At 41.1% G+C, this 26,853-nt stretch overlaps 1 protein-coding gene across 4 annotated transcripts in view; it reads left to right on the top strand.

The window, feature by feature from the left end:
- secisbp2 (SECIS binding protein 2) overlaps positions 1–25,870 on the top strand; it is a 108,731-nt gene extending 82,861 nt beyond the window's left edge. For 2 of the 4 annotated variants that reach the window (XM_069928679.1, XM_069928669.1), the window contains exons 14-18: positions 11,779–11,932; positions 13,891–14,111; positions 16,593–16,747; positions 17,937–18,129; positions 25,663–25,870. In XM_069928679.1, coding sequence (XP_069784780.1) covers positions 11,779–11,932; positions 13,891–14,111; positions 16,593–16,747; positions 17,937–18,129; positions 25,663–25,835 — 896 coding nt within the window. In that variant the 3' untranslated portion in view covers positions 25,836–25,870. Of the gene's footprint in view, positions 1–11,778; positions 11,933–13,890; positions 14,112–16,592; positions 16,748–17,936; positions 18,130–24,855; positions 24,993–25,662 lie in introns of all 4 variants that reach the window. The other 2 variants (XM_069928690.1, XM_069928696.1) reach the window with 2 other exon arrangements.
- Positions 25,871–26,853: the final 983 nt, after the last annotated feature.

The raw sequence follows: 26,853 nt of genomic DNA, 5'->3' as shown, positions 1-26,853 counted from the left end.
CCCTCAGCCAGGTCACAGCCCTCCCCCAAGCACAAGCCAGAGGAGCACCATCCAACCTGGTGCTTCAATCACCAACGCTGGGGAGCCAAGGCTCGTAAGTGCAGACAGCCCTGTACCTTTCAGGGAAATGGCTTGGTACGCAAACAGCCTCCTCTGACAGTTCCTGGTGGACACAGGAGCGAAACTGAACGTCTTACCTCTGACAGCCCTTGAGACCCGCACCCGAGCACGGGGTCCCACCCTGCGGGTAGCCAACGGGTCTACCATCAAATCCTTCGGCATCCACAGGACGCAGATCCAGATTGGGAAAGACAAGTTCAGTTGGAGGTTCATGCTATTGGGAGCTGATTTCCTTAAGGCACATTGCCTACTGGTGGATGTAAAGGACAAACGGCTGGTCAATGCTCGCACCTTCCATTCGGCCCATCTCAATGCCACAAAAGCCTACAGGGCAGAGATAGCCGCCATTACCACTCCCAGGGACGAGTATTCCACATACTCGACGAGTTCCCCACCATCCTGCAACCGCAGTTCACCGCCGCTATGCCCCAGCACAGGGTCTATCTCCATATCTCCATGCAAGGCCCCCCGCTGCACAACAAGGCCAGGAGACTACCACTCAAAAAGCTACAGCTGGCCAAGGAGGAGTTCTCCCGCCTGCAGGAGTTGGGGATCGTCCGCCGGTACGACAGTCCCTGGGCCTCACCTCTCCACATGGTCCCCAAGTCTTCTGGGGCCTGCCAACCCTGTGGAGATTATCGGCGCCTGAACGACGTGACTACGCCTGACAGGTATCCAGTCCCGCACATCCAGGACTTCACTGCAAACCTCCATGGCACCCAGGTCTTCTCGAAAGTCAACCGGGTACGGGGCTACCATCAGATCCCGGTGCACCCTGATGACATTGGTAAGACCGCGATTATCACCCTGTTTGGGCTGTTTGAGTTCTTACGGATGCCTTTTGGACTTAAAAACGCAGCCCAGACTTTCCAATGCCTCATGGACGCAGTGTGCAGGGACGTGGACTTTGTGTTCATATACCTCGATGACATCCTTATTGCCAGGCACCACCACGAGGAACACAAGGTCCACCTCCGCACCCTGTTTGCCCATTTGGCCTCACAGTCAATGTGGCCAAGGGCCAGTTCGGCAAGCAGACGCTGCAGTTCCTGGGGCACACCATCTCTGCAGCTGGAGTCGCCCCGGCACCATAGAAAGTCGTGACTGTGCGTCAGTTTCCCAAACCCACCACCCTCAAGGGCCTGCAAGAGTTTATCGGTTATGGTGAACTTTAATCATCGCTTCATCCCCGGCGCGGCCCACATCATGCGCCTGTTTTTCTCCATGCTTGCTGTGAAAGACAAGGTCCTGATTTGGTTGTAAAGAGGCGGAGGGCACCTTCACAGCAACAAAAGAGCACCACACTTTTGGCTCACCGTGCCCAGAGGCCCACACCGTGCTCTCAGTAGACGCCTCAGCCATGGCCATTGGGGGCGTACTGGAACAGTGGGTCGATGGCCAGTGGCGCTTGCTGTCTTTCTTTAGCAGGCACCTTCGACCCCCGGAACTCAAGTATAGTGCTTATGACTGGGAGCTCTGGCCCTGTACCTGGCCATCTGACACTTCTAGTACTTCCTGGAGGGCAGGCCATTCACCATGTTCACTGACCACAAGCCCCTCGCGATGACTGAAGCTCCATGGTCGGCCCGCCAGCAACGCCACCTCTCCTACATGTCCGAGTTCACCACCAACATCTGGCACAGGGCAGGTAAAGACAACGTCGTGGTGGACGCGCTCTCTCGACCCACAGCCTTGCCCCTATCCTGAACTACACTCAGCTGGTGCAGGACAGAGAGACGACACGGAAACACAGGCCCTCTGAACCACTATTACTGGGCTCCGCCTCCATGACATTCGCTTCCTGGACAGCCCCAGACACGCTGCTCTGCGACGTTTCCACCGGTTCGCCGTGCCCAGTAGTCCCGCCATAGTGGAGGTCCTGGGCTTTCAGCGTGGTCCACAATCTAGCACACCCCTCGATCAAAACATCGGTGTGGATGGTGGTGGAGCGGTTTGTATGGCACGGGCTCAAGAAGGAGGTCACCCAAATGGCCAGGAACTGCACACAGTGCCAAGCCTCCAAGGTCCACCAGCATACGAGGGCCCTGATTCAACAGTTCGACCCGGCGATCAAAAGGTTCCAGCACATTCACGTTGATACCGTGGGCCCCCTACCGGTGTCCAGGGAGGCGCAATACCTGCTAACGGTGGTTGACCAGAACACAAGATGGCCAGAAACCATCCCCATCAAAGATACTTCTGCTGAGACATGTGCCAGGACCTTGATCGTCCACTGGATCGCCAGGTTCAGAGTCCTGGCACACATCGCCAGTGACAGAGGTGCTCAGTTCACCTCCGCAACCTCTCTGGGGGTTAAACCATCACACCACGGCATATCACCCGCAAGCCAATGGCTTGGTGGAGCGGTTTCACCGCCACTTGAAGTCAGCCCTCATGGCTCGCCTCACTGGTCCTGGATAGACGAGTTGTCCTGGGTCCTCCTTGACATCAGGACGGCTCCAAAGGAGGATCTGCAGGTATTGTCCGCAGAGCTGGTGTACGGCGCGCCACTGTCGCTACCTGGTGTGTTCTTTGGCCTAGAAAAAGCCTCCACGACCGACCACCCGACCCTGTTGGCAGACCTCCGTAACAAAGTTGCCTCGCTGGCCCGCCTCCTACACACCAAGGCACCCGATCAACCCAACTGCCCAAAGAGCTGGATGAAACTGAATTTGTCTTCATTCGGTGCGGCCTGCATGCTGTGCCCTTGCAGCGCCCTTACAAAGGTCTGTACAGAGTCTTCCAGCGGTCTGGCAAAACCTTCACATTGGACATCGGGGTTAAAAGTGAACTGTTTACGGTGGACCACCTGAAGGCAACACACCTGGACTTCTTGCAACTGATCCAAACAGCTCCGCCCAAGCGACGGGACGCATAAGCCGGTTCTGTGGCGGCGCACATACTCATGGCGAACTGGCACCACTTGTACCGCCGCATGGCGGGGCAGCCACGAGAAGATGGCACCGTCAGGGGACATCCTTGCCTCGTGGCTTTAGCCCAGTGTGCGCCCAGGGCAGCCGTTATGATGTCACCGCCCACGCAGGGGCAGAGCTCATGGTTCCTTAAAGGAGCATGCACGGGATTTGAATAAAACAGTCACTGAGAACCCCCAACGAGGTGGCTGTGAGTTTCTTGCTTAGTTGCTGCTGCTACAGTATCTCTAATACAATGGATGGTACAGAGGATGATTATTATGGGACAGTGTCATCAGATTCAGACTGGGACCCATATGATGACAGAGTAAACCGTGAGACTCTGGATGCGCTTGCTGAGTTCTTTGGCTCAGACAGTGATAGTGATTGTGGAGGATTTTAGATTTTTTTTTTACAATAAAAATGTCTTAAAAATTTGTTGTAGTGTGGGATCTGTGGGTTATGGAACCAATCGAGTGGTATTTTGAGTAGAATTTTTATGAGCAGGTTTTTGTATCTGGCCTATACGATAACCCGTTTTTGGCCTTTTTTTGGGGTGCTTCAAGGGTCGTCTTACACATCGAAATATATGGTAGGTAATTCTAAACAGCATTACTCCAATCTTGTTAATTTGACACTTTTCCAAAGCCTGGAGGAACCTAATCTCCTATGAATCATTGCTGAGTCCCTCCAGCATTTCTGTGTGCTTTTACTTTTCCAAAGCCTGCTTTCCAGCCTGTCTCCCTGTTCCACAGATAAGAAATTGTTTTCTGTAATTCCAGGGTCAGACTGACATAGCTGAGATAACTGCTATCAGCACAAAACAACTAATCCAATATAAATAAAGTCTCTGAGCATATCATGGATTCCCAATAGACTCTGATTAATCAAACCTTTAATTTCCTAAAATACTACCCATTGCACATTTATCTGTTTTTGCATGGTATCCAGTATCATTTTTGCAGTAACTTTAATTTAACCAACAAGTTTTGAACATAGTTAGCATAACTGTTCATTAAAAGCTGTTAATTTACTCTTCTGCCTTTTGGTATTAACTTTGCAGCCTTGATTATAGTGGTCAATCAGATTTTTTATAAACATGTCATAATTTTATGTAAATTAGATCAAAATTGAGCACTGCAAATGTTTTGTTGCAAATGTTTTTTTTGGACTTTCCTAACCAAAGTATCTTGAAGTGCTCTTGTATTTGTGAAGCAGATACATGTAGAAAACCAGGACAACACAGTTGTGGAGTGCAAGGCAATGATAATAACTTAATTAATGGTTAGAGCACTGGCCTTGTAAGTCAAGGATTGCAAGTTCATTCCTCGTTGGGCCCTCATTTCTGTTTTTGTGAGGGGCGCTTGACAAAAGGGGTGTTTCTACTGAGCCGGGAAAAGCGCGGTGACACCTCGAATCTGGCCGCACTGTAAACATCCAGTTGTGGCCGATGTGCGGCGATTCGAGGTGCTCCGGCGTCCTACTTTTGAGGTGGTCGATGCGGGGTGATGCGAGGGACGACCTCGCAGTGGAAACACCGCGGGTGACTCACCGGAAGTCACGATTTTTCACCCGTGGTTTTCAATTGCTCATCGGACTTCCTGGTCACCTCGCATCGCCCTGCATCACCTCGCATTCCTCGCATCGCCCTGCATCACCACATATTCATCGCTCGGTAGAAACAGTTCGGGTCGTCCTAAACTGCACGGTAATGCGAGGAGATGCGGGGTGATGCGAGGTGTCCTTAGTATAAACACACACAAAGTGGCGATGCTGTCTTCCTTACGGTAGGCAAAGTTAGAGAATTTAATGTATTTACATTCTAAATGTAGTATTACATGATAATAATGGAATCTTTACCATTTTATCTTTAACTTTCAGTGCATTCTTCCCAAGTCCGGTAATGGAGGAACAAACAGTTTGACATTAATGAGTTCATACTATTTCATGTTCTTAGTAAAGCAAAGTACTCTATTTGAAAGCTAAAGCTAAGATTGTAGCAGTATTCTGTTCCATGCCAAACCTTTTCATTCCAGGACATCTGAGATATCGTCATTCAGTAAACATGGTGCCCACTCCACTGATAGCAGTATAGCTCTCAGCTGCATTTCCTCCATTTTCTACACATCTTCTCTCGCCCCTATCCTCCCCTATACAAGGTTCCTCTCATTCTCACTGACCAGCCGTCACATCCCACGTTATTCTCTGCAATTTCCACCACCTCCAAAGAGAAACTACCGCTAGTCACATCTTCCTTTCCCCTCCCTCTCTGCTTTCGTAAGGGATCAATCTTTCTGTGACTCCCATCTACACTCATCCCTTCCCCTGGCACTAATTCCTGTGATACACCTCCTCCCTCACCTTTATTCAGAGCCCAGAACAATCTTTCCAGGTGAGGCAGTACTTCACTTGTGAATCTATAGGGGCTATTTGGTGCAGCCTCATTTAGATTGGGGGAACACTTTAGGTACCTTCATTCTGTTTGCTGCAACGGCCAGGATATTGCCATGGCCAGATCTTTAGTTCCACTTCCCATTCTCACACTGACATGTCTGTGCATGACATAATTACTGCCAGATCAAAACCATAGGCAAATTGGAGGAACTGCACCTTGTATTCCATCTTGGTGGTCTTCAACCACACGGCATTGACTTCTCCAATTTCCAGAAATCTTCACCTTTGTTTCCTCAACCATTCCCCATTTTCTGTTCAAAGCAGATTTTTAGTCTGCGCCATGTGCAGTCTGTATCATTATAACTCCTGTTGCTTCTATCTAAGTTTCTGGTTATAGAATCGGTTATATAAAGGATGAACTCTGGCTAAATTTTTACTCCAACTTTCTCGTATATATTATGTAGAAAACCTAACATGCTAATTGGGCTAGAACGTGCTGTGAAATGTCAACATTTGTGTGTGAAACTGCCAATAATATTTCCCTCTCCTCCCTTAAGCGTCAAAATATTCTGAACTCCCCTGATGTCCTATCACACACAACTGCCAAATTAGGTGTGCAGTAGATGGTCATTGGCTCCTAGAACGCTTCCACCAGCGTTGTCTCCACTCCATCCTCAACATTAATTGGAGCGACTTCATCCCTAACATCGAAGTACTCGAGATGGCAGAGGCCGACAGCATCGAATCCACGCTGCTGAAGATCCAACTGCGCTGGGTAGATCACGTCTCCAGAATGGAGGACCATCGCCTTCCCAAGATCGTGTTATATGGCGAGCTCTCCACTGGCCACCGTGACAGAGGTGCACCAAAGAAGAGGTACAAGGACTGACTAAAAAAATCTCTTGGTGCCTGTCACATTGACCACCGCCAGTGGGCTGATCTCGCTTCCAACCGTGCATCTTGGCGCCTCACAGTTCGGCAGGCAGCAACCTCTTTTGAAGAAGACCGCAGAGCCCACCTCACTGACAAAAGACAAGGGAGGAAAAACCCAACACCCAACCCCAACCAACCAATTTTCCCCTGCAGCCGCTGCAACCGTGTCTGCCTGTCCCGCATCGGACTTGTCAGCCACAAACGAGCCTGCAGCTGACGTGGACATTTACCCCTCCATAAATCTTCGTCCGCGAAGCCAAGCCAAAGAAAAGATGGTCATTAGAACATTACAGCACAGTACAGGCCCTTCACCCCACAATGTTGTGCTGTCCTATATATACATACTCCGAGTGAACCATTTTGAGGGATAAACTAATTGTGTGTCCTCGGCAATCTTGCTGGAGCTCATGGATTTTCGGAAGTGTCAGCACTGGTGGAGCCATGTTCCTAGTCTCACACCACAGATACTGGCAACCCTCTTATGTGGCGCTTGTATCGTGCTTAATGAGATGGACTCAGAATAGATCTGATGTCTCAAAACTCTTGTGTCCATGAAGCCCATGGACCATCATCAGGAAAGTATACCAGAAAAGTCTAACCCCGCGGCTTAAAGTATTCCTCATTCTACCTACTGTTAGCCAAGGAATGAACCCAGCTTCAGAGAGGAGACCTGAAGAGCAGATCAGAAACAGAATTTGACTGTAAATGAGGTGCCATGAAGCTGAACCATCAACAGAGAACCAATTACATATTAAATAGGCAAAAACAGCACACACTAGACAGCAAGAAATCTATCCGTAAATTATATCAGATGTCTACAGTCTTGCCACATCAAATTGTGAAAGTTATTGACAGAACCATAAGAGGATGATTCTCTAAGAAGATCTCCATCCTCAATGATGGCAGAGCTCAGTGCATAGCTATTAAAGACAAAGTTGATGCTTTTTGAGATAATTTTCAGCGAGAAACATCAAATGGAAGATCCATCTCTATGTCCTCTTCAGAGCTTCACCATCACAGGCCTGGTCTTTGGCTAGTTTGATTCACTCTATGTATATCGAGAAATAGCTGAACACACAATACATACAGCAAAGGCGACGTGACCAGACTACATTCCAGATCTAGAAGACCTACTCACCAGGACAAACTAGTCAATCCACTCAACGCTGTTACAATTTCAATATATCTGCCCAATACTAGATATTTTCTGATGTTTACAAAAAGCAGAACAAATGTAATCTGGCTAATTATGATTCAATCGGTGTATAGTCAGCAAAGTGATGGAAGGTGTTGTTGAGAGTGCTGACAAAGTATCACTTACCAGTAATCTGCTGATCATTGACCAGTTTTTGTACAGTCAGGAGATCCTCAGATTAATATTGTGGATAGTATTTTCCACTCATTTTTCCTTCTGGGGATGTTCACTAACAATTGAACATTCTGCAATTCCACTGGTGAAACCTGTGTTTTGCTACAGACATGCAGCAAGACAAGAAGTGGACACATCATCAAAGCCCTGTTTAATAACCATCTTTAACAAGTTGGAGTATTAACAACAGTGTTACATTCCCTAAGCCCTCCTCCATCAATATTCTGGGGGTTGATGTTGAACAGAAGCTCATCTAGACCAGAACCATAAATACAGCAGTTCCAATTGCAGGTGAGAGGCTGGGCATTCAGTTGCAAATGACTCACCTAACATCCCAGAACCTTTTAACCATCCACAAGGGACAAATGAAGTATGACATAGAATACTCTTCACTTGTCTGGATAAGTATGATCCTAATACTCAAAATCAATTGATTAGTACTTGATCCACCATTGCTGATCATTTAATTCACCTGTGATGCACAGTTGGCTACAAAATGAACTGGAAATATTACAACTCTGATAATATCTTCCAGACCCACTTTTCTGATTGTATTTTAGGCCTATGAGGATTTGAAAGGGGACCTGCAAGTGGCATTTCATCATGACTTGAAAATATATAGCTGGTTTTTCACTGTTGTCAGGCATCTGCTGTTATTTTGCTTCTTGGTGATAAATACAATAGGTCAGGAAGATTCTGTAGAAGAAGCCAGGAGAAATAACTACAGTGCATTTTGAAGATGATATTCAGTACAGGCACTGTGCACCAGTGGTGAAGGAAATAAATGTTTAGGTGGATTGAATGAGGGATGCAAGTCAAGTGGTCAGTTGTTGAGTGGCTTGAGTGTTATTGGTATTGTTAGTGGATATATTGCAGTGTACCAGGAGGGCTGCACCAAACCCAGAACAGAATTTCCCTTGCAGCTGCTGTGGCCGGGCATGTCTGTCCTGCATTGGCTTCATCAGCCATCAGTGAGCCTGCAGCAGACGTGGACAGCCCCCTCCTAAATCTTTGTTCGCCATGACCAGGAGATAAATCATTCATCGTGGGATATCAAGCCTCTGAAATGCTCCTAGAGCTATGGTAATATTGCTGGTCTGGAATGAATTCCATGTTAATGGTGAGGGACCCTGTGATGGTAATGCTGTTGAATGTCAAAGGTAGGTAGTTAGACCCTTATTTGAGATGTTCATAGCCTGACTTTTTTTTTTGGCACATATTTTGCTTGTCATCTGTCAACCCATGCCTATTCCACAAGAGAAACTTGTCCGTGAACTACTCTTTGCAGACGATGCCGCTTTAGTTGCCCATTCAGAGCCAGCTCTTCAGCGCTTGACGTCCTGCTTTGCGGAAACTGCCAAAATGTTTGGCCTGGAAGTCAGCCTGAAGAAAACTGAGGTCTTCCATCAGCCAGCTCCCCACCATGACTACCAGCCCCCCCACATCTCCATCGGGCACACAAAACTCAAAACGGTCAACCAGTTTACCTATCTCGGCTGCACCATTTCATCAGATGCAAGGATCGACAATGAGATAGACAACAGACTCGCCAAGGCAAATAGCGCCTTTGGAAGACTACACAAAAGAGTCTGGAAAAACAACCAACTGAAAAACCTCACAAAGATAAGCGTATACAGAGCCGTTGTCATACCCACACTCCTGTTCGGCTCCGAATCATGGGTCCTCTACCGGCATCACCTACGGCTCCTAGAACGCTTCCACCAGCGTTGTCTCCGCTCCATCCTCAACATCCATTGGAGCGCTTTCATCCCTAACGTCGAAGTACTCGAGATGGCAGAGGTCGACAGCATCGAGTCCACGCTGCTGAAGATCCAGCTGCGCTGGATGGGTCACGTCTCCAGAATGGAGGACCATCGCCTTCCCAAGATCGTGTTATATGGCGAGCTCTCCACTGGCCACCGTGACAGAGGTGCACCAAAGAAGAGGTACAAGGACTGCCTAAAAAAATCTCTTGGTGCCTGCCACATTGACCACCGCCAGTGGGCTGATATCGCCTCAAACCGTGCATCTTGGCGCCTCACAGTTCAGCGGGCAGCAACTTCCTTTGTAGAAGACTGCAGAGCCCACCTCACTGACAAAAGGCAAAGGAGGAAAAACCCAACACCCAACCCCAACCAACCAATTTTCCCCTGCAGCCGCTGCAACCGTGTCTGCCTGTCCCGCATCGGACTTGTCAGCCACAAACGAGCCTGCAGCTGACGTGGACTTTTACCCCCTCCATAAATCTTCGTCCGCGAAGCCAAGCCAAAGAAAAAAATATGCAGGTCTGGGGTGCTTCATTTACCAAGGATTTGTGAATTGAATCAAACATTGCACAATTATTAGCAAACATTCCCACATCTGACCATATAATGAAAGATCATTTAAATAGTCATATAAAAAAGGTTAGGCCAAAGACACTGCCTGATGGACTCCTGTGGAATAGGTACACAATCCTTTATCTGGAACCTTTGGGGGACAGTGTGTTCCGAATATCAGATTTTTCTGGATTTTGGAAAGCCAGATTTAAGCCTATCCGAATTGTACTGCCGTATCCACCCCACCCCCTTATAGTCGCCCTGCTGTCTCCCCCCACCCCCTACGGCCGCCCAACTCGTGCTGCCAGTCCCTCGCCCACTCGACTCGCATTGCTGGTCTCTTTCCCCCCCCCAACCTCAGCCACCCAACTTGTGCTGCCGGTCTCTCTGCTGCCTGATTCGCACTGCCAGTCTCTTGCCTGCCCGACTCATGCTGCCGGTCTCCCCCCTCGCCCGCCCCCGACTCGCTCTACCAGTCTCTCGTCCGCCCGACTCGCGCTGCCGCCTCTTTCCCCACTTGATTGTTTTCTGCTCCAGAGTTTGCTAGCATCTGCAGTCTCTAGTGTGGCCTGTTGTGTTGTCTTGTGGATTAAGATTTCTGACAATGTTGACCCCACCTGAAATTAGTGAAATGGAACAAACAACCTGGATTGGAAATACACCCAAATTTATAACAAAAATGTACTATGCTCTCCAGGATTATAGAGGTCAAGAGAAAGGTGGAAGTCGGACTTGAATGTGGTGATTTCAGAAAGAAGCTGGACAGGTTGGTGTAAGGACAGCCTGACATCAATTATAAATGCAAGATATGGATTGGTTCAGTATAATTTTTTACACCAATTATATCTTACCCCACATAAATTGCATAGATTAAAAGCAGAAATATCAGAGATATGTTTCAGATGTGGGACTGAGACAGGAACTTATTTACATGCTATGTGGTCATGCGTGAAGGTGAGGCCATTTTGGCAAGACATCACAGAAAATATTAACCAGGATAACAGAAGTGGCCTTCACGGGCGACCCAGAGCTATATCTACTAGGTAATTTCATGGAAATAACCAACAAATTGAATAAATATCAAATCTCATTGATAAAAATAGCAAATTTCTTCTTGAAATTTAGAAATATGACGTAAAATTCCAATTCCTATGGCCAATAATGTGGTAAAAGAAGTAGGAGAAGTTGTTTTGTCACTTGCATTTGGTCTGCCATTCAATGAGACATCATGCCATTTTCTTAAATAATAAATAATGTACATGATGGAATATGGCCCTTTGGCACACTGAGCCATTAATCATCCAGTTGTACACTAATTCTATCGTAACCCATTTTAATCTCCAGATTTTATTTACAATGGACATTTAACCTACCAGTCTGCATGTTTTGGGGATGTTGGAGGAAACAAAAGTGCACAGGGGAAACCTCAGTCATGGGGTAGAATGGGCAAACTGCACATTTTCCAGTGGTGCTTAATGGGTGGGAGGGAACAACAGTTGTGTATACATTCCTCACTGCACCATTGCATGGAATTTTCTAAAGTTCAAATTTGTTTCTGTGAGACAAATAAAGCAGAAAATGTTCAGGTGAGTGGTATTGCTGGTTAATAGAATACTTTGAAAAGCCATTGCAGTTCATACTTTTCCAAATGTAGATTTATCATTCTGTGTAACCTAGAAAATGCAAGTGCTGTATAATTTTCCATTTGTAATTTACAATGTTTTTGGTTTAGATTCAACAGAAGATTTGAGTAATTCTGCACCATCATCGCCCTGTCAAGATTTACAGCCTCTTTCTGATGTTCCAAAAAATCCTGAAGAAATTTGGACAAAAAACATTCTACCGAACCCCAGTCATCAAAAGATACATAGCAGACGGTTTAGAGAGTAAGTGAATTTCTATTGCTCTAAGTTTTGCCATTACAGTTCCTTTGAACTACCAGTACTCTAGCAAGGTGTGCAATTCTAACTTCTGCACTGAACATTCCAACAACTGTTGCTTTTTGTGGAAGCCTTTTATTTTTTTGCTGTGCCTTCAGTTTTTTGATCCCCATGTGGGACAGAATTCCTTTCCCAAACTTCTGCACCTTGTCAAGGGCAGTTACCAACGGTCGACAAACATGAACCTTGCTGAAAATGAAAAAAAACCCTCCTCCTCCTGTAGTGGGCAACAGAAGAACAGTACAGAGTTGAGAAGACAGGATCATTAAAAAGTAAAGCTGTCAAATGCATTGGATGTAGTATGCTGGTAGGCTTAACTGCATTTACTTGAATCCAAAGAGATTCACAGGTCGGACAGATGAGCTGAGAGCATGGATCAATGCAAGGGAGCATGATATTGCTGCAATGACAGAAACATTATTAAAGGAAGAGGAGGACTGGCAGTCCAGGGAGGTGAAATTTCAGGTCTTACAATGAGGTTGTCAAAGGGGAGACTGTGTTGCACTGCCGAAGAAAGAGCATGTCAGTCAGTACCTCTCAAGAAGGATAAACTGGAGAGATCGGCCAGTGAGGATTTATAGATAGAAATAAATCATGAGGGGGAATTGGACAACAGACAGGTAGGCAAATCACAATAGGGAATTAAAAAATAATTTTTTAATAGAAGGGATTTTTAACGTTCGCAATATTGACTGGGAATACATTAATGTAATGGGCTTGGATAGGGTTGAATTTGTAAAAATGTATCAGAGTTTTTTTTTAAAAAACAATATATAGAAAGCCCCACCTTGGAAGGGTCTATACTTAACCTTGTTTTAGGGAATTAGGATGAGTAAATGTCTATTGAGGAATGTTTTGGGAACAGTGGCCATAATTTGGTAAGTTTCAAGTTAGTCATGGAAAAGCATGCGGTTAGGGAGGGCTGATTTCACAGCTCTAAGACAGAACCTGGCAAAGGTAAATTGGGAACAGCTGGTCGAGGAGACAAACATCATTTGAGAAATTTAAAAGGGAGCTGAGGGCCAAGTTTCAGAGATTGGTTTATATGAAACAATTTGCCAGAGGAGGTGTAGTTACAATTACATTATTTAAAAGGCATTTGGACAGGTAATTGGATAGATAAGGAGTAGAGGGACACAGGCCTAATGCAGGCAAATGAAATCAAGCAACAGCTCTGACTGTATGACTGAGCTATTGGGCATAACATCACTGCTTGCCATGTATTTTTGTGGGTTATTTTTTAAATACCTTGGGACTTTTTCATTTTAAAAATAGTTGTTTTCTTTATGAGCAAGTCTGTTTTGGTCATTTCATTGTGTGATTTGTGCGTAATCTGATGTTTTAAGATTATGTATTCAAATATTCTGCATGCTAACTGAATTGACAATAGTTTGATAATGTGTTTCTGCTTACTAACAGTTTAGTTAACTGCAATATTGAATAAAAGTTGACAGATGTTGAAAACTAAATTATTAATCATGATTAAAATGTTGCCAACCTGTTTACAGTTAAGAGTTACAATCCATCTGTCAGTTGCGCACCAATTTCTGAGTTTAGATATTTATAAACTACTTAAGGTTTTTGTTCTTGTGATTCACAGCAATCTCCAAGATCAAGTTGCAATTATAAATCCAATAGTTCCTTCTTTTATGAAAGGGATCTGCTCATGGAAAATTGTTTTGTGAAACCAAAATTCACATCTTGACTATTTGTAAATTGAGGAACAACTGTCATGAGGTTCCTAGTGTTCTCTACTGCAAATTCTATTTTGCCCATTAACTTTTCCTCCATGTCTTGTTCTTTGTCACAAGAGCTTAGTCTAAACCTTCCAACAATATTACAATGTTGTTCCTCACATAATAGATTTTTTTTCTTCACCATGTACATTTTTTTTGTTACCTCAGATATTGCAGCCAGGTATTATCTAAAGAAGTTGATAATTTTGTCACTGACTTGCTGAAGGAACTTGTCCGTTTTCAAGATCGTTTATACCAAAAGGATCCAATTAAAGCCAAGAAGAAACGTAGGATTGTTATGGGGCTGAGAGAAGTGTTGAAACATCTCAAGCTGAAAAGGCTGAAGTGCGTCATCATCTCTCCAAACTGTGAAAGAATAAAGTCCAAAGGTACATTATTTATAATTAAATTTTCTTTCATTGGATATAATAAGACTATAAAATATAGACTTAGCTTGTTCCAAATGTTTGTGGCACTGTATTTGCTATATAATACAAAGTACAAGCTGACTATGGTGGATCTGGAAATTGAAAGGTATATTGCAAATGAGCAATAACTCTTGTTTAAAATAATTACTGTTCAGTTTAAAGTTATGTATATATCCCCTTATGGTACAAAATGAATAGGAAGATATAGGTATAACTCCAATTGTCCAAAATGTGATTCTCCAAAATCCTCATTTACCTGAATTTTTTTTTTTAATTTTGGATGACTGATGATATCCAAAACAAATCAGAAATTCTCATTTATCCAAAATTTTTTTGGAGCCAAACTGATTTCACAAGTTGGAAAAAAAAATTCACTCAACGGGAAATTAGATCAACGATTGTCCTCGTTTCAGGTAACTCCCTTCCCTCTCTCTTTCCATTTCTTCTTTACCTTTCCCCATTGACTTTTGTCTCCCTCTCAAACTGCCTCCGAGCCACAAACGGTCGGAAGAATCCCTTGTGCCGGCGTCATCAAAGAGACTGGCCTTTCACGCAGGAGTGGGACCTCAGGGCTTAGTGGCATTCACACCCCTCCACTCTCTCTGTGGTACACCAGAGCTCCTGACGCCAACTGCAAACCATCCCCATGGCCTACAACCACACATGTACACTGAGTGTGCATGTATGGTAAGCTGATGGGAGGATTCTGAGTCGGGACTCGGTTGTCAGGAGCTCCGATGACCGGGGAGACCGGAGCCCACAAACTCACCAATGAGTATTCCACCAGCCCAGAAAGCATCCCCAGGGATCAGCGGCAGCAGTGGGGAACATGTCGGGAATCAGTGGTTGGGAGATGTTGGTGATTGGCAGTGGTGTTGCAGCCATCAATTTTTTAGTGAGAATTAAACATTATTTTAATGCTAGCCTTCCCTTGTTGTTTGTTGTTAAACATTGATACAAGTGATTTGCTGTTGCTAACGACCAGTTATCCAAAAAAAAGGTCCTGACCGTTTCAGATAATTGGAGTTGGACTTTAAAAATAAAAGCCCCTACTGGAAGATAAATGTTGGAAATCGGAAATTAAAACAGAAAATGTTATAAATAATTAGCAGGTCAGATATGTCGAGGTTTAAATGTTGGCAAAAAGTAGAGTGAACTTGAGGATCTTTTTTGGATTTCAGAAAATGCGGGACCAAGAAATTAAAGAAAATATAAGTTTAAAAAATAACAAGCAACCTAATGAGAAACCAAATCAAATTTTAAGAGAATAAAGACTATTATAGGGGATGAAGGAACACATATGCAAGTAGATTAAGGAAAGATGTAAAAGTAACAAGGTAATTGTATCAGGTGACTCATTTCTCCAGTGTTGACAGGCACACCCTTAATCCCAGATTTTTTATGCCATTTCATGTCAGGCCTCCACCTTGAGGCCGACTACAGGAGCAGATGGAAAACCAAAAACTTATCTTTCAGACAGCAGCCCTAAAAGGATGCTCCATCGTCCCATTCATATCCAGAGACGCCTCGTAGCGACCTTCCGATCTGATGGAGGCGGGGCAACTGGTGCCACTCTTCATAAATATGCAGCAGAGCAATGGCTGTCTTCCCTACCCATAATCCCCCAAGCTGCTGGAACCACTCTGTGGTTCCCAGAATAGTTCCTGCTAGGTGAGGGATTATAGATAGGGAAGACGGCCATTGCTCTGCTGTGTTTTGAGCCACAGAGAACTCCTGCTGCCTCAACACTCTCAGCTGACAGCTCCCATTGCCCCGACAGCCACCGCTGATAGCTCCCACTGCCCTGCTGCCCCTGCCTTGGAGGGAGAGGGGTGAGTGGGGAGATGGGTCACAGGCTGATGGCATCATCAGCCCGTCCATAAGCAGCCGCTTGTAGCGGCTGTACATTCAGGTCAGGTGGCAGAGCGCAGAGCTCTGCCAATAATGCTTCCCTGAGAAGGGTTGGATTCAACGCCTTGGAGCCAGCCATGGCACATTCAGGAAGGAACATCTTTAGCTGTAAGGGCAAAGAACTTCCCCATTTACAAATTAGTATTTGATCAACCTGAAAGTGCCTTTGGATAGGGCAAATATTTTTGTTGAGCCTGCTCCATCAGCTTAAATGATCAAAAGATTCTTATCCTAGAGCAGGGTCACCAAAGTGGTCTATATTGATCCCTGGGGATCGATGGGACTATCCAAGGGGTAGATAAATGTCTAGGCTATAGAGAAATTCACAATTGATAATATTTATTTATTTATTTTACATGCTTGGGGGTCAATGAGAAATCAAGGATTCCATGAAGAGGTCGATGGTTTAAATAATTTGCTGACCCCTGTCCTGGAGGAAACTTACCAATTCATTTTTGTGAATTACAGACGTTGGATTTTTTAAAGCTTGTCTTTAAGATGTTTACAATATCTAAAAATTGTTTTGATCAGGTGGCTTGGATGAAGCATTGTATACTATAATTGAAGTGGCCCGTGAACAAGAGATTCCATTTGTATTTGCTCTGAATCGCAGAGCTCTCGGCCGCTGTGTGAACAAAGCAGTTCCTGTTAGTGTGGTTGGAATCTTCAGCTATGACGGTGCTGAGGTTAGTCACTCAGAACCAGTGATTTGCAAAGTCACAGGGGATCTTAAGAGAGTATAATTTCCATATTGCTGCTGCTCTTTAAAAGGATATGAAATTAAATTCTGTGACAGTATTGAAAAAAGCCATATAAGAATTTTGAATGATGTATTCACATTAAAAATCAACAATCCGGCACAATCAGGCTTCCAGCAGATTTTCTAGACTATTAGAAGTTATTCATCATTTCACTTTTATTTGCAGTTTTAAAGTGAAATTTGTATAATAAATTTTCCCAGTAAATTAATGCTAGTCAGAAAAGTTGAAAGATACAAATATTCTGGACATCAATCCTTGGTTCTGATCAAAGATCTAAGCACACACATTTTCGAGCTCCCGGTTCTGGCCAAGCATCCACTCACTCTCCCACTGAAGCATAGCTGATCCCAGAAGAACTTGAGCCTGCAGGTAAAGTCCATGCATAATGAGGGCTTGATGTATAGATGTGCTGAACCATCAGGAGCACCATGGAGTACATTTTACATTAACTAGAATGCAGTGTTGCTGGATGTGCATCATATCAGCAATAGTGTATCTATTTTAGTGTATCTATTTAACATATTCTTTCTTCTTTGGCTTGGCTTCGCGGACGAAGATTTATGGAGGGGGTAAAAGTCCACGTCAGCTGCAGGCTCGTTTGTGGCTGACAAGTCCGATGCGGGACAGGCAGACACGGTTGCAGCGGTTGCAAGGGAAAATTGGTTGGTTGGGGTTGGGTGTTGGGTTTTTCCTCCTTTGTCTTTTGTCGGTGAGGTGGGCTCTGCAGTCTTCTTCAAAGGAGGTTGTTGCCCGCCAAACTGTGAGGCGCCAAGATGCACGGTTTGAGGCGATATCAGCCCACTGGGGATGGTCAATGTGGCAGGCACCAAGAGATTTCTTTAGGCTCTCCTTGTACCTCTTCTTTGGTGCACCTCTGTCACGGTGGCCAGTGGAGAGCTCGCCATATAACACGATCTTGGGAAGGCGATGGTCCATATTTACATTTGTTAAATTGCAGTGTCACATTTTAACTGAAAATGAATATTTTAAGTTCAACAGGAAATTAAATATGAATGTGAATATTCGATTGCTGGATAGAAAATTAATTTTGATCTTCTATTGACACAAATTGTATCAATTTTGAAAATTAATATTTTCAATATTTCACTTACAGAATCAGTTTCATCAAATGGTTGAACTCACTGAAGAAGCTAGGAAAGTATATCAAGAAATGCTGAATTCTCTAGAGCAAGAATTACAGGCAGATAAAGGCAATTCATTGGAACCATTGTGCAATCTTTCAGAGACCATTGCATTAAACAACATGACCTCTCAATCTTTTACTGAAGCCAGTGAACCAGAATATGGTGCGTATTAAATATCATACAGGCATATATTCCAAATGGCTACATTCATATATAATAATGTCTTTTCCTGTGCAACCATAGTGAGGCATTTATTAAATTGTAATCATCCCTTCTAGTTGGAAACCTAAATTGTGAACACGAGGATAGTGGGTAACAATGGCTTTCAGACAAATGCAGAATCCTAGAATGGTACAGCAAAGAAACAGGCCCTTTTGGCCCACCTCATAAATCCAACAATGATGGCCATGTACACCAACTCCATTTCCTGCAGTAGGCCTGTATCTCCTCCCCCCACCCCCCATGCCTTTCCTCATTAAACACCTGTCTTTTATCTACCTCTTCCACCCGGTTGGCAGCTCATTCCAGATGACCACCATCCTGTGTGGAAAAAATTAGGTTCTTTCTAACATTTAAACCATGGCCACATGAACCTGGACAAGCCAGGTTCTGACTGCAAGATATACAATTGCAATTTGCACATTACTGGAGTTTAGTTATTATAAATGACTTTACTTTTGTGGTCATAAAAGGGTGTTTAAATGAAGGACTGTCATGGTAGTTGCCAAGATAAAGGACTTCAATTAAAAAAAACATTGTATTGCTTCTGTAACACTTGTATTTACCCAACAAGATGCAGAATTTTTCATTTGTATCATGTCCATGAAAATTATGACTATTTACAATCAGGCCAATTAGCAAAACAGTGAAAAGTGCATTTAACAGTTCCATCAAGCAGTACTTTTTCTGAGTCACGTGATGGAGTAGTGGCCGGTAGGGGAACCCCAGCCCTCTCCAGAAAAGTTAAAAAAAGATAGAGAAAAAGCAAAGGCACAAACTTAAAAACCAAAACAAAGTGAAAGTAAAAGTGTGGAGAAAATGGCTGCGAAAAAAGAAAAACCAAAAACAATGGGAAGAAAAGAAGAAGGAAAGACGTCGGAAGAAGAAGGTGAAGGCCTTACCTGTACGAAGAGGCCCGCCGCGGAGAGAGAAGCCCGCTCCCGCAGGTCAGTGGAAGTCCCGGGCTCGGGACTACAAAAATGGCTCGCAGAGCCGAGTAAAAGTGCGCAACCGCGCACGCGATGCGCATGAAAAAAAACACACTGACGGGAGGGGGGAACAGCTGCGGAGTCGATCTCCACAGCTGAGAGAGACACCTGCAGCACAGCAGCAGGTGCAGAACACAGACAATAACGACAACACGAAAGAAGAGGGTAAAAAGAAAACAAGGAAACAACAGATGGTCAATCCAGAGGAAGAAGAAGAAGAACAGAAAGAAGTGGAAGAAGAAGAGAAAAGCAAGACAATGGATGTATCTTTTTTTAAAGAATATATGGAATCAGTGTAAGAATGGCAATTACAAGAATTTAATGAATAAAATGGAAATGGCCATATCAGAGTTAGGAAAAGGAGTGGAAAATATGGAAAAACGAGAAACATTTGTAGAAATGGAAGTAGAAGACTTAAAAGAGAAATTAGAAGAATCTAATAAAAAAGTTAAAGACACACAGGAGCTGTTAGCTCAGAAGATAGATATAATAGAAAACTATAATAGAAGAAATAATATAAAGATAATGGGCCTTAAGGAAGATGAAGAAGGCAAGAATATGAGAGAATTTATAAAAGATTGGATCCCCAGGATCCTGGGAAGACCAGAATTACAGGAAGAAATGGAAATAGAGAGGGCACATAGAACTTTAGCCCCGAAACCACAACTGCAGCAAAAACCAAGATCCATTTTAGTAAAATTCTTAAGATATACAACATAGAAAATATACAAGAGAAAATATATTGGAGAAAGCATGAAGAAAGTAAGAGAGGACAAAAAGCCACTGGAATATAAAGGTCAAAAAATTTTTTTCTATCCAGACATAAGTTTTGAACTCCTGAAGAAGAGGAAGGAGTTCAATACAGCAAAAACGATCTTATGGAAAAAAGGATATAAGTTTATATTAAGGTACCCAGCGGTACTTAAAATAGTTATTCCAGGGCAACAAAACAGACTATTCTCGGATCCAGAGGAAGCAAGGAAATTTGCAGAACAACTACAAAACAAGCAGAGAGATGAAGACATGTAATAAGAGTAAAAATGACCACGATCTATATGTATGTGTGTAAAGGGGTATATGTGTGTATATATATAGTGTGCATACATGAATGTATCTGTATTTAGAGGAAAATATATAGAGTATAGACAAGAATTAATAAGGGAGGGAAATGGAATAGAGGGAATAAGGAGGGAATTAAAAGAGTGACCTTTGTTAGACGTTTGCGAGTGAATTCGCAAATCCGAGGGGAGATGTGGTTGTCCGACAAAGGATAAAGGGCAACTCAGGAGGGGGAGGGGAGAATGGGGTTAAAGAAGTTTTAAATAGGAGAATAAGGAAAATGTTTGATGTTTTAGAAATGTTGTCTGGTAAAGTGTTCAAAACAAGAAAGCAGAAATGGATAAGAAGGAAAGGTGATGATGGAGAAACGGAAAGGGAAGATAAACAAAGTATAAAATGGCTACGCTGAACTGTATGGCTTTAAATATTAACGGAATACATAACCAAATTAAAAGGAAGAAACTGCTAAATTTACTGAAAAAAGAAAAAAGTTGATATAGCATTTGTGCAAGAAACACATTTAACTGAATTGGAGCACAAGAAATTAAAGAGAGATTGGGTAGGACACGTAACAGCAGCGTCGTATAATTCAAAAGCAAGAGGAGTAGCTATATTAATTAGTAAAAATGTGCCAATTAAAATAGAAGAGGAAATAATAGATCCAGCAGGGAGATATGTAATGATAAAATGTCAGATATATTCGGAGTTTTGGAATCTACTCAATGTATATTCACCTAACGAAGAAGATCAAAAGTTTATGCAAGATATTTTTTTGAAGATAGCAGATACGCATGGGAACTTATTAATAGGAGGGGATTTCAACCTGAATTTAGATTAAAATATGGACAAAACTGGGAAAAAAAATTAACAGAAAGAACAAAGTAACCAAATTTATAATTAAATTGATGGAAGAAATGCAACTTTTGGATATATGGAGGAAACAACATCCAAATGAAAAGGAATATTCATATTACTCGGCTAGACATAAAACATACTCAAGAATAGACCTATTTTTGTTATCAGCTCATATGCAAGATAGAGTAAGAAAAACAGAATATAAAGCTAGAATATTATCAGACCATTCACCCTTAATATTGACAATAAAGTTAGAGGACATCCCTCGAAGAATGTATAGATGGAGATTAAACTCCATGCTACTCAAAAGGCAGGATTTTAGAGAATTCATTGAAAGACAAATTAAAATGTATTTTGAAATAAATACGGAATCAGTGAAAGATAAGTTTATACTATGGGATGCAATGAAAGCGTTCATCAGAGGGCAAATAATAAGTTATGTAACCAAGATGAAGAAGGACTATAATCAGGAAACAGAGCAGTTGGAAAGGGAAATAGTAAATATAGAAAAAGAATTAGCAATGAAGGAAGATACAACTAAAAGAAGAGAATTGGCAGATAAAAAAATAAAATATGAAACACTACAAACATATAAGGTGGAGAAGAATATAATGAAGACAAAACAAATATTATGAACTAGGGGAAAAAATGCACAAAATTCTAGCATGGCAGCTTAAGACAGAACAAGCTAAGAAAATGGTATTGGCATCAGAGAAACAAATCACATATAATCCAAAGGAGATCAAGGAAAACTTTAGAGAATTCTATGAACAATTATACCAAACTGAAAACGAAGGGAAAGAAGGGAAAATAGATGAATTTCTAACTAAAATTGAACTACCAAAATTACAAATAGAGGAACCTTTTGAAATAGTAGAAATACAAGAGATAATTAAAAAAATTACCAAATAATAAAACACCAGGAGAGGATGGATTCCCAATAGAATTCTATAAAACATTTAAAGATTTATTAATTCCTCCCCTCCTGGAAGTAATCAACCAGATTGATAAAACACAAAGCTTACCAGATTCATATAAAACAGCAATAATTACAGTAATACTAAAGCAAGGGAAAGATCCACTCGCACCAGCGTCATATAGACCAATATCATTACTTAACACAGATTATAAGATAATAGCTAAACTATTAGCAAACAGATTAGCAGAGTATGTACCGAAAATGGGAAATCTAGACCAAACTGGATTTATTAAAAAAAGACGGACAACAGACAATATTTGTAAATTTATTAACTTAATTCATGCAGTAGAAGGGAGTAAAGCGCCAACAGTAGCAGTTGCTTTAGACGCAGAGAAGGCCTTTGACAGAGTAGAATGGAATTATTTATTCAAAGTATTGCAAAAATTCAGTTTACCAGAGAAGTATATTAATTGGATTAAAGCATTATATAAGGGGCCATTGGCGAAAGTGACAGTAAATGGATATATATCAAAGCAATTTAACTTAAGCAGGTCAACACGGCAGGGATGCCCACTATCACCTTTATTGTTCGCATTAGCTATAGAACCACTAGCAGAATTGATAAGAACAGAAAATAATATAAAAGGGATAAAAATAAAAGACAAGGAATATAAAATCAGTTTATTTGCGGATGATGTTATAGTATACTTAACAGAACCAGAACTATCAATAAAAGAATTATATAAGAAATTGAAGGAATATGGAGAAGTGTCGGGTTACAAGATTAACGTAAATAAAAGTGAAGCAATGCCAATGAATAATGCGGATTTCTCAAAATTTAAGAAGGAATCACCATTCAAATGGCAAATGCAAGCAATAAGATACCTAGGTATACAAATAAATAAAAATCTCGGCCAACTATATAAACTCAATTATTATCCACTAATGAAAAAATTACAGGACGATTTAGAGCATTGGAAAGATTTACCATTAACACTAATAGGAAGGATAAACTCTATTAAAATGAACATTTTCCCAATGATATTATACCTATTTCAGGCATTGGCAATACACTTGACAGAGAAATTGTTCAAGGAGTTAAAGAAAATAATAAGGAAATTTTTATGGAAAGGGGGGAAACCGAGGATAGCACTAGATAAATTAACAGAATGGTATAAACAAGGAGGCTTACAACTGCCAAACTTTAAAAATTATTATAGAGCCGCACAATTAAGATACCTATCAGATTTTTATCAAACAAGGGAAAAGCCAGATTGGACTAGATTAGAATTAGATAAAATAGGGGAAAAGATACCTGAACACATATATAAAATGGATAAAAAATTGGTACAACATAGAAGTTCTCCAGTATTACATCATCTACTCAATATTTGGAAAAAGATTCATGTAGAAAGGAATAAAACAAATTATCAATTACCAAAACTAATATTGATGCAAAATAAGTTACTCCCTTTTACAATAGATAAACTTTCCTTTAGAGAATGGGAGAAAAAAGGGATCAAAAGAATAGAAAATTGTTTTTCAGGAAATAGATTATTATCCTTTGAACAAATGAAAGATAAATACAATATAACTCAAGGTACAGTGCTGGCATATTACCAATTGAGATCCTACTTGAAGGACAAATTAGGAAGCAGTCTGAGGTTACCAGAGGGAAATAACTTTGAATATGTGATTACAGATACAATGATAATCAAAAGATTTATAAAAAATATGTATATTAAACTGCAAGAAAAGGAGAATGAGGAAACAAATGGTAAAACTAAACAAAAATGGGAACAAGATTTAAATATAAAGATAAAAAAGGAAACATGGGAGAAGTTACGTTCTGGAACGATGAGAAATACAATAAATACGAGGTTACGTATGATACAATATAACTGGATACACAGGCTATACATTACACCTCAAAAGTTAAATAAATGGGACCCAACAGTATCTGATAGATGTTTTCGATGTAAAAAAGAAATGGGACAACAATTCATGCAATCTGGACATGTGAGAAAGTAGAAAAATTTTGGGAAGATCTAAACCAAATATTAAATAAAATTACAGAAAACAATATACCAAAGAATCCAGAGATCTTCCTCCTAAGTAACATAAAAAACAAAGAATTTGGAATTGATTTGGATGGTGCACAAAAAAGATTTGTTAAGATAGCTCTAGCCGTAGCAAAAAAATGTATTATGTCAACCTGGAAATTGGAAGATAATTTGAAAATACAACAATGGTATATAGAAATGAATAAATTTATTCCATTAGAAATAATAACATATAGTTTAAGAAATAATATTGAAATATTTGAACAAATATGGGAGCCTTACATGAAACACAATAGAGAAAACCTACCGGGGACATTCACTACCTAAATTAACGAAAGGAGAAGGAAATGAAAAGAATTGACTCAGTGGAATTTCTTGTTTATTTTTATTGAATGACAACATTGTTTGACTGGTTTAATGTATCCTAGATTTTGTACTTTAAATGGATGGGGGGGAGGAGGTAGGGAGGGTGGGATGGAAGGAGGGAGGGGGGGGGGAGAAAATGGCACTGTATATATTTGAAAAGGAAAAAGTATGTATCATGGTTAATGTGGTTTATGGTGTGAAAAATTAAAAAAATTTTTAAAAAAGCAGTACTTTTTCTTAAGTACCCTATTGACCTATGCTGAGTTTGCTTCAAGAGATGGTCTTTTCCACATTTTCAAGTGCATACAGAAGAGCTAAAATGTTAGTGACTTCCCAGCAATTGACTAAGTGTCCATCATAAAGTTGTAATTAAACTAAAGGTTAAAATCTTCTAGTGTTACAATCTTACCTTCCCTAGATAACAAGATCTTCATGATTGTTCAAGACCAATCATCTCAGTTACAGGCTGTCACAGCAGTTGTTTCCCCAGGAAGTATTGAACTCTAAACCATCTTGTATCAATGAACTTCCATCCATCAAAGGTCAGAAGTGAAGGTATTTGCTGAGGATTGTAGATATTTTAGTTCCACTAGCAGATCTTTAACTAATGATATTGTTTGTGTGCAGCAACATCTTTACAAGGAATATCAATTTTAATCTCAAACAACAAGTTTAACACCTTTCATTTTCCATATCAATTTGGACACAGTATCTTGGGTTTCTTTACTTTCACTTTCTTGCCTTGTTCTATGTGCACTATTTCACATTTTGCTAATTGGTCTTTTTATGTATTTTTATATACTGTATATTTAAATTATCCATATCCAATATTCATTTGTGCAAAAGCAACTCATTTTCATGGTTCTGTTGGGCAAGTAAACTGTCACAGAATACCGTGTGGTGCAAGTTAAGAGTTAAATTTGGTTTTCATGAAATTATTCTCTGCTCTGGAAAAGGAGAATTTTGGATCTTTTAAACCATTTATATCAATGTTAAATCTATTTTCAATTTTCTTATGATCAACTGTGACTTAAATAAATTATATAAAGTGTATAATTCTCAATTCTATTGCAATTTGAAATCATGTTAAGCACAGTCAGATTGATGAAAGGGAAAAGAACCAGCAATATTTGAATTTAGTTGGAATACCTAATAATTTGCTTTATCCCTTGATGCTAAATCCCCAAGTTGAATTAATGTTATGGTTTAATTATCCCTCTTACAGTCACCACATGGAGAAACTTGTTAAAGAGACAGTGCAATCCTAACCTGTCAGACACTGAAAACACTCAAACTTCAGAGATTCTACACAGTGACTCGGAAGAAGAAACCAGTGATTCTGTGCAGGATTTTCCAAAATCTATTCTTGATTTAGAATGTCAAGCAGCAATAAGATGAATAAATGAATATGGTTCATGATAGTTACTGTAAAATGTTTCAGCAGTTTTCAATCCTAAGGAAACAAGTAAAACAGCTTTCCATACAGTCATTTCAAAACCAAATATAGATTTCATAAATACACAAGTAGGGTTAAACCTGACTTAATTGCATTTTTATAATTAAAGCATTTGATTGGAAGAATAATATTAATCTGTGATACATTTTAGAAATTCTTAAAATCTATATAAACCATATTCAGAAATGATGCAGAACTAAAAGTTGATCTGTTGCCCAGAGATGACCTCAGAATAAGATTGGCAGTGATAGCGACATTTTGCTCCACAGCAACTGCAACAACCAACCTCAAATTAATGGAGTGTAGCAGATTTTTTGCATCTTTCTGAAATCCATGCCTCCCTGTCTTCTTATTCTAGGACAGAACCCAACTTTAAACTGGAAAATGAGGAAAAACCTGGTAGCTGGTTTAGCAGCATTGTGAAGCTTTGTCATCAGACTGGCTGATTGTCATCAAATGTTTGCTCATTTATAGAATAATTATATTTATTACAAAATTGCAGGGGAATAATCCATCTATTGTTAGGTTTACTGCACACATTGAAGACTCTGGACAACTCAATACCATCAGGATGTATTTTCACTACAAGTTTGTGCTAATATCTAGGACAATGTACCAGATATTTTTCACTGCATCTCATTATTTTTAACAACTCTTTGCCCTTGAGTGGATATGTTGAGAACAGTCAACAATTTTCCTAAATCATTCATATTGAAATGTGTTCATCTTGAATTTGAATCTATCTGCTGTTCCTAAAGCATAAACTGCACAAATTAAACATGCATTTCCGATTTTCTTATGACATTAAACAACAAACTAGATATGTAAAATATAAATGAAGACCTTGTTTTTAACCATAGTTTCTGAACCATTTAAGCTGTAGGGAATCTTCCAAAATTTTGCAAAAATCCCTCAAAATATTTCTATTTATCTGTTCATTTATTTCTCAATCGGTTTTGA

This window comes from Narcine bancroftii, chromosome 1, assembly GCF_036971445.1.
Source record: "Narcine bancroftii isolate sNarBan1 chromosome 1, sNarBan1.hap1, whole genome shotgun sequence".
NCBI classification, from domain to species: domain Eukaryota; kingdom Metazoa; phylum Chordata; class Chondrichthyes; order Torpediniformes; family Narcinidae; genus Narcine; species Narcine bancroftii.
Note: the sequence above shows the minus strand (reverse complement) of the source record. Positions and strands in the feature narration are given on the sequence as shown.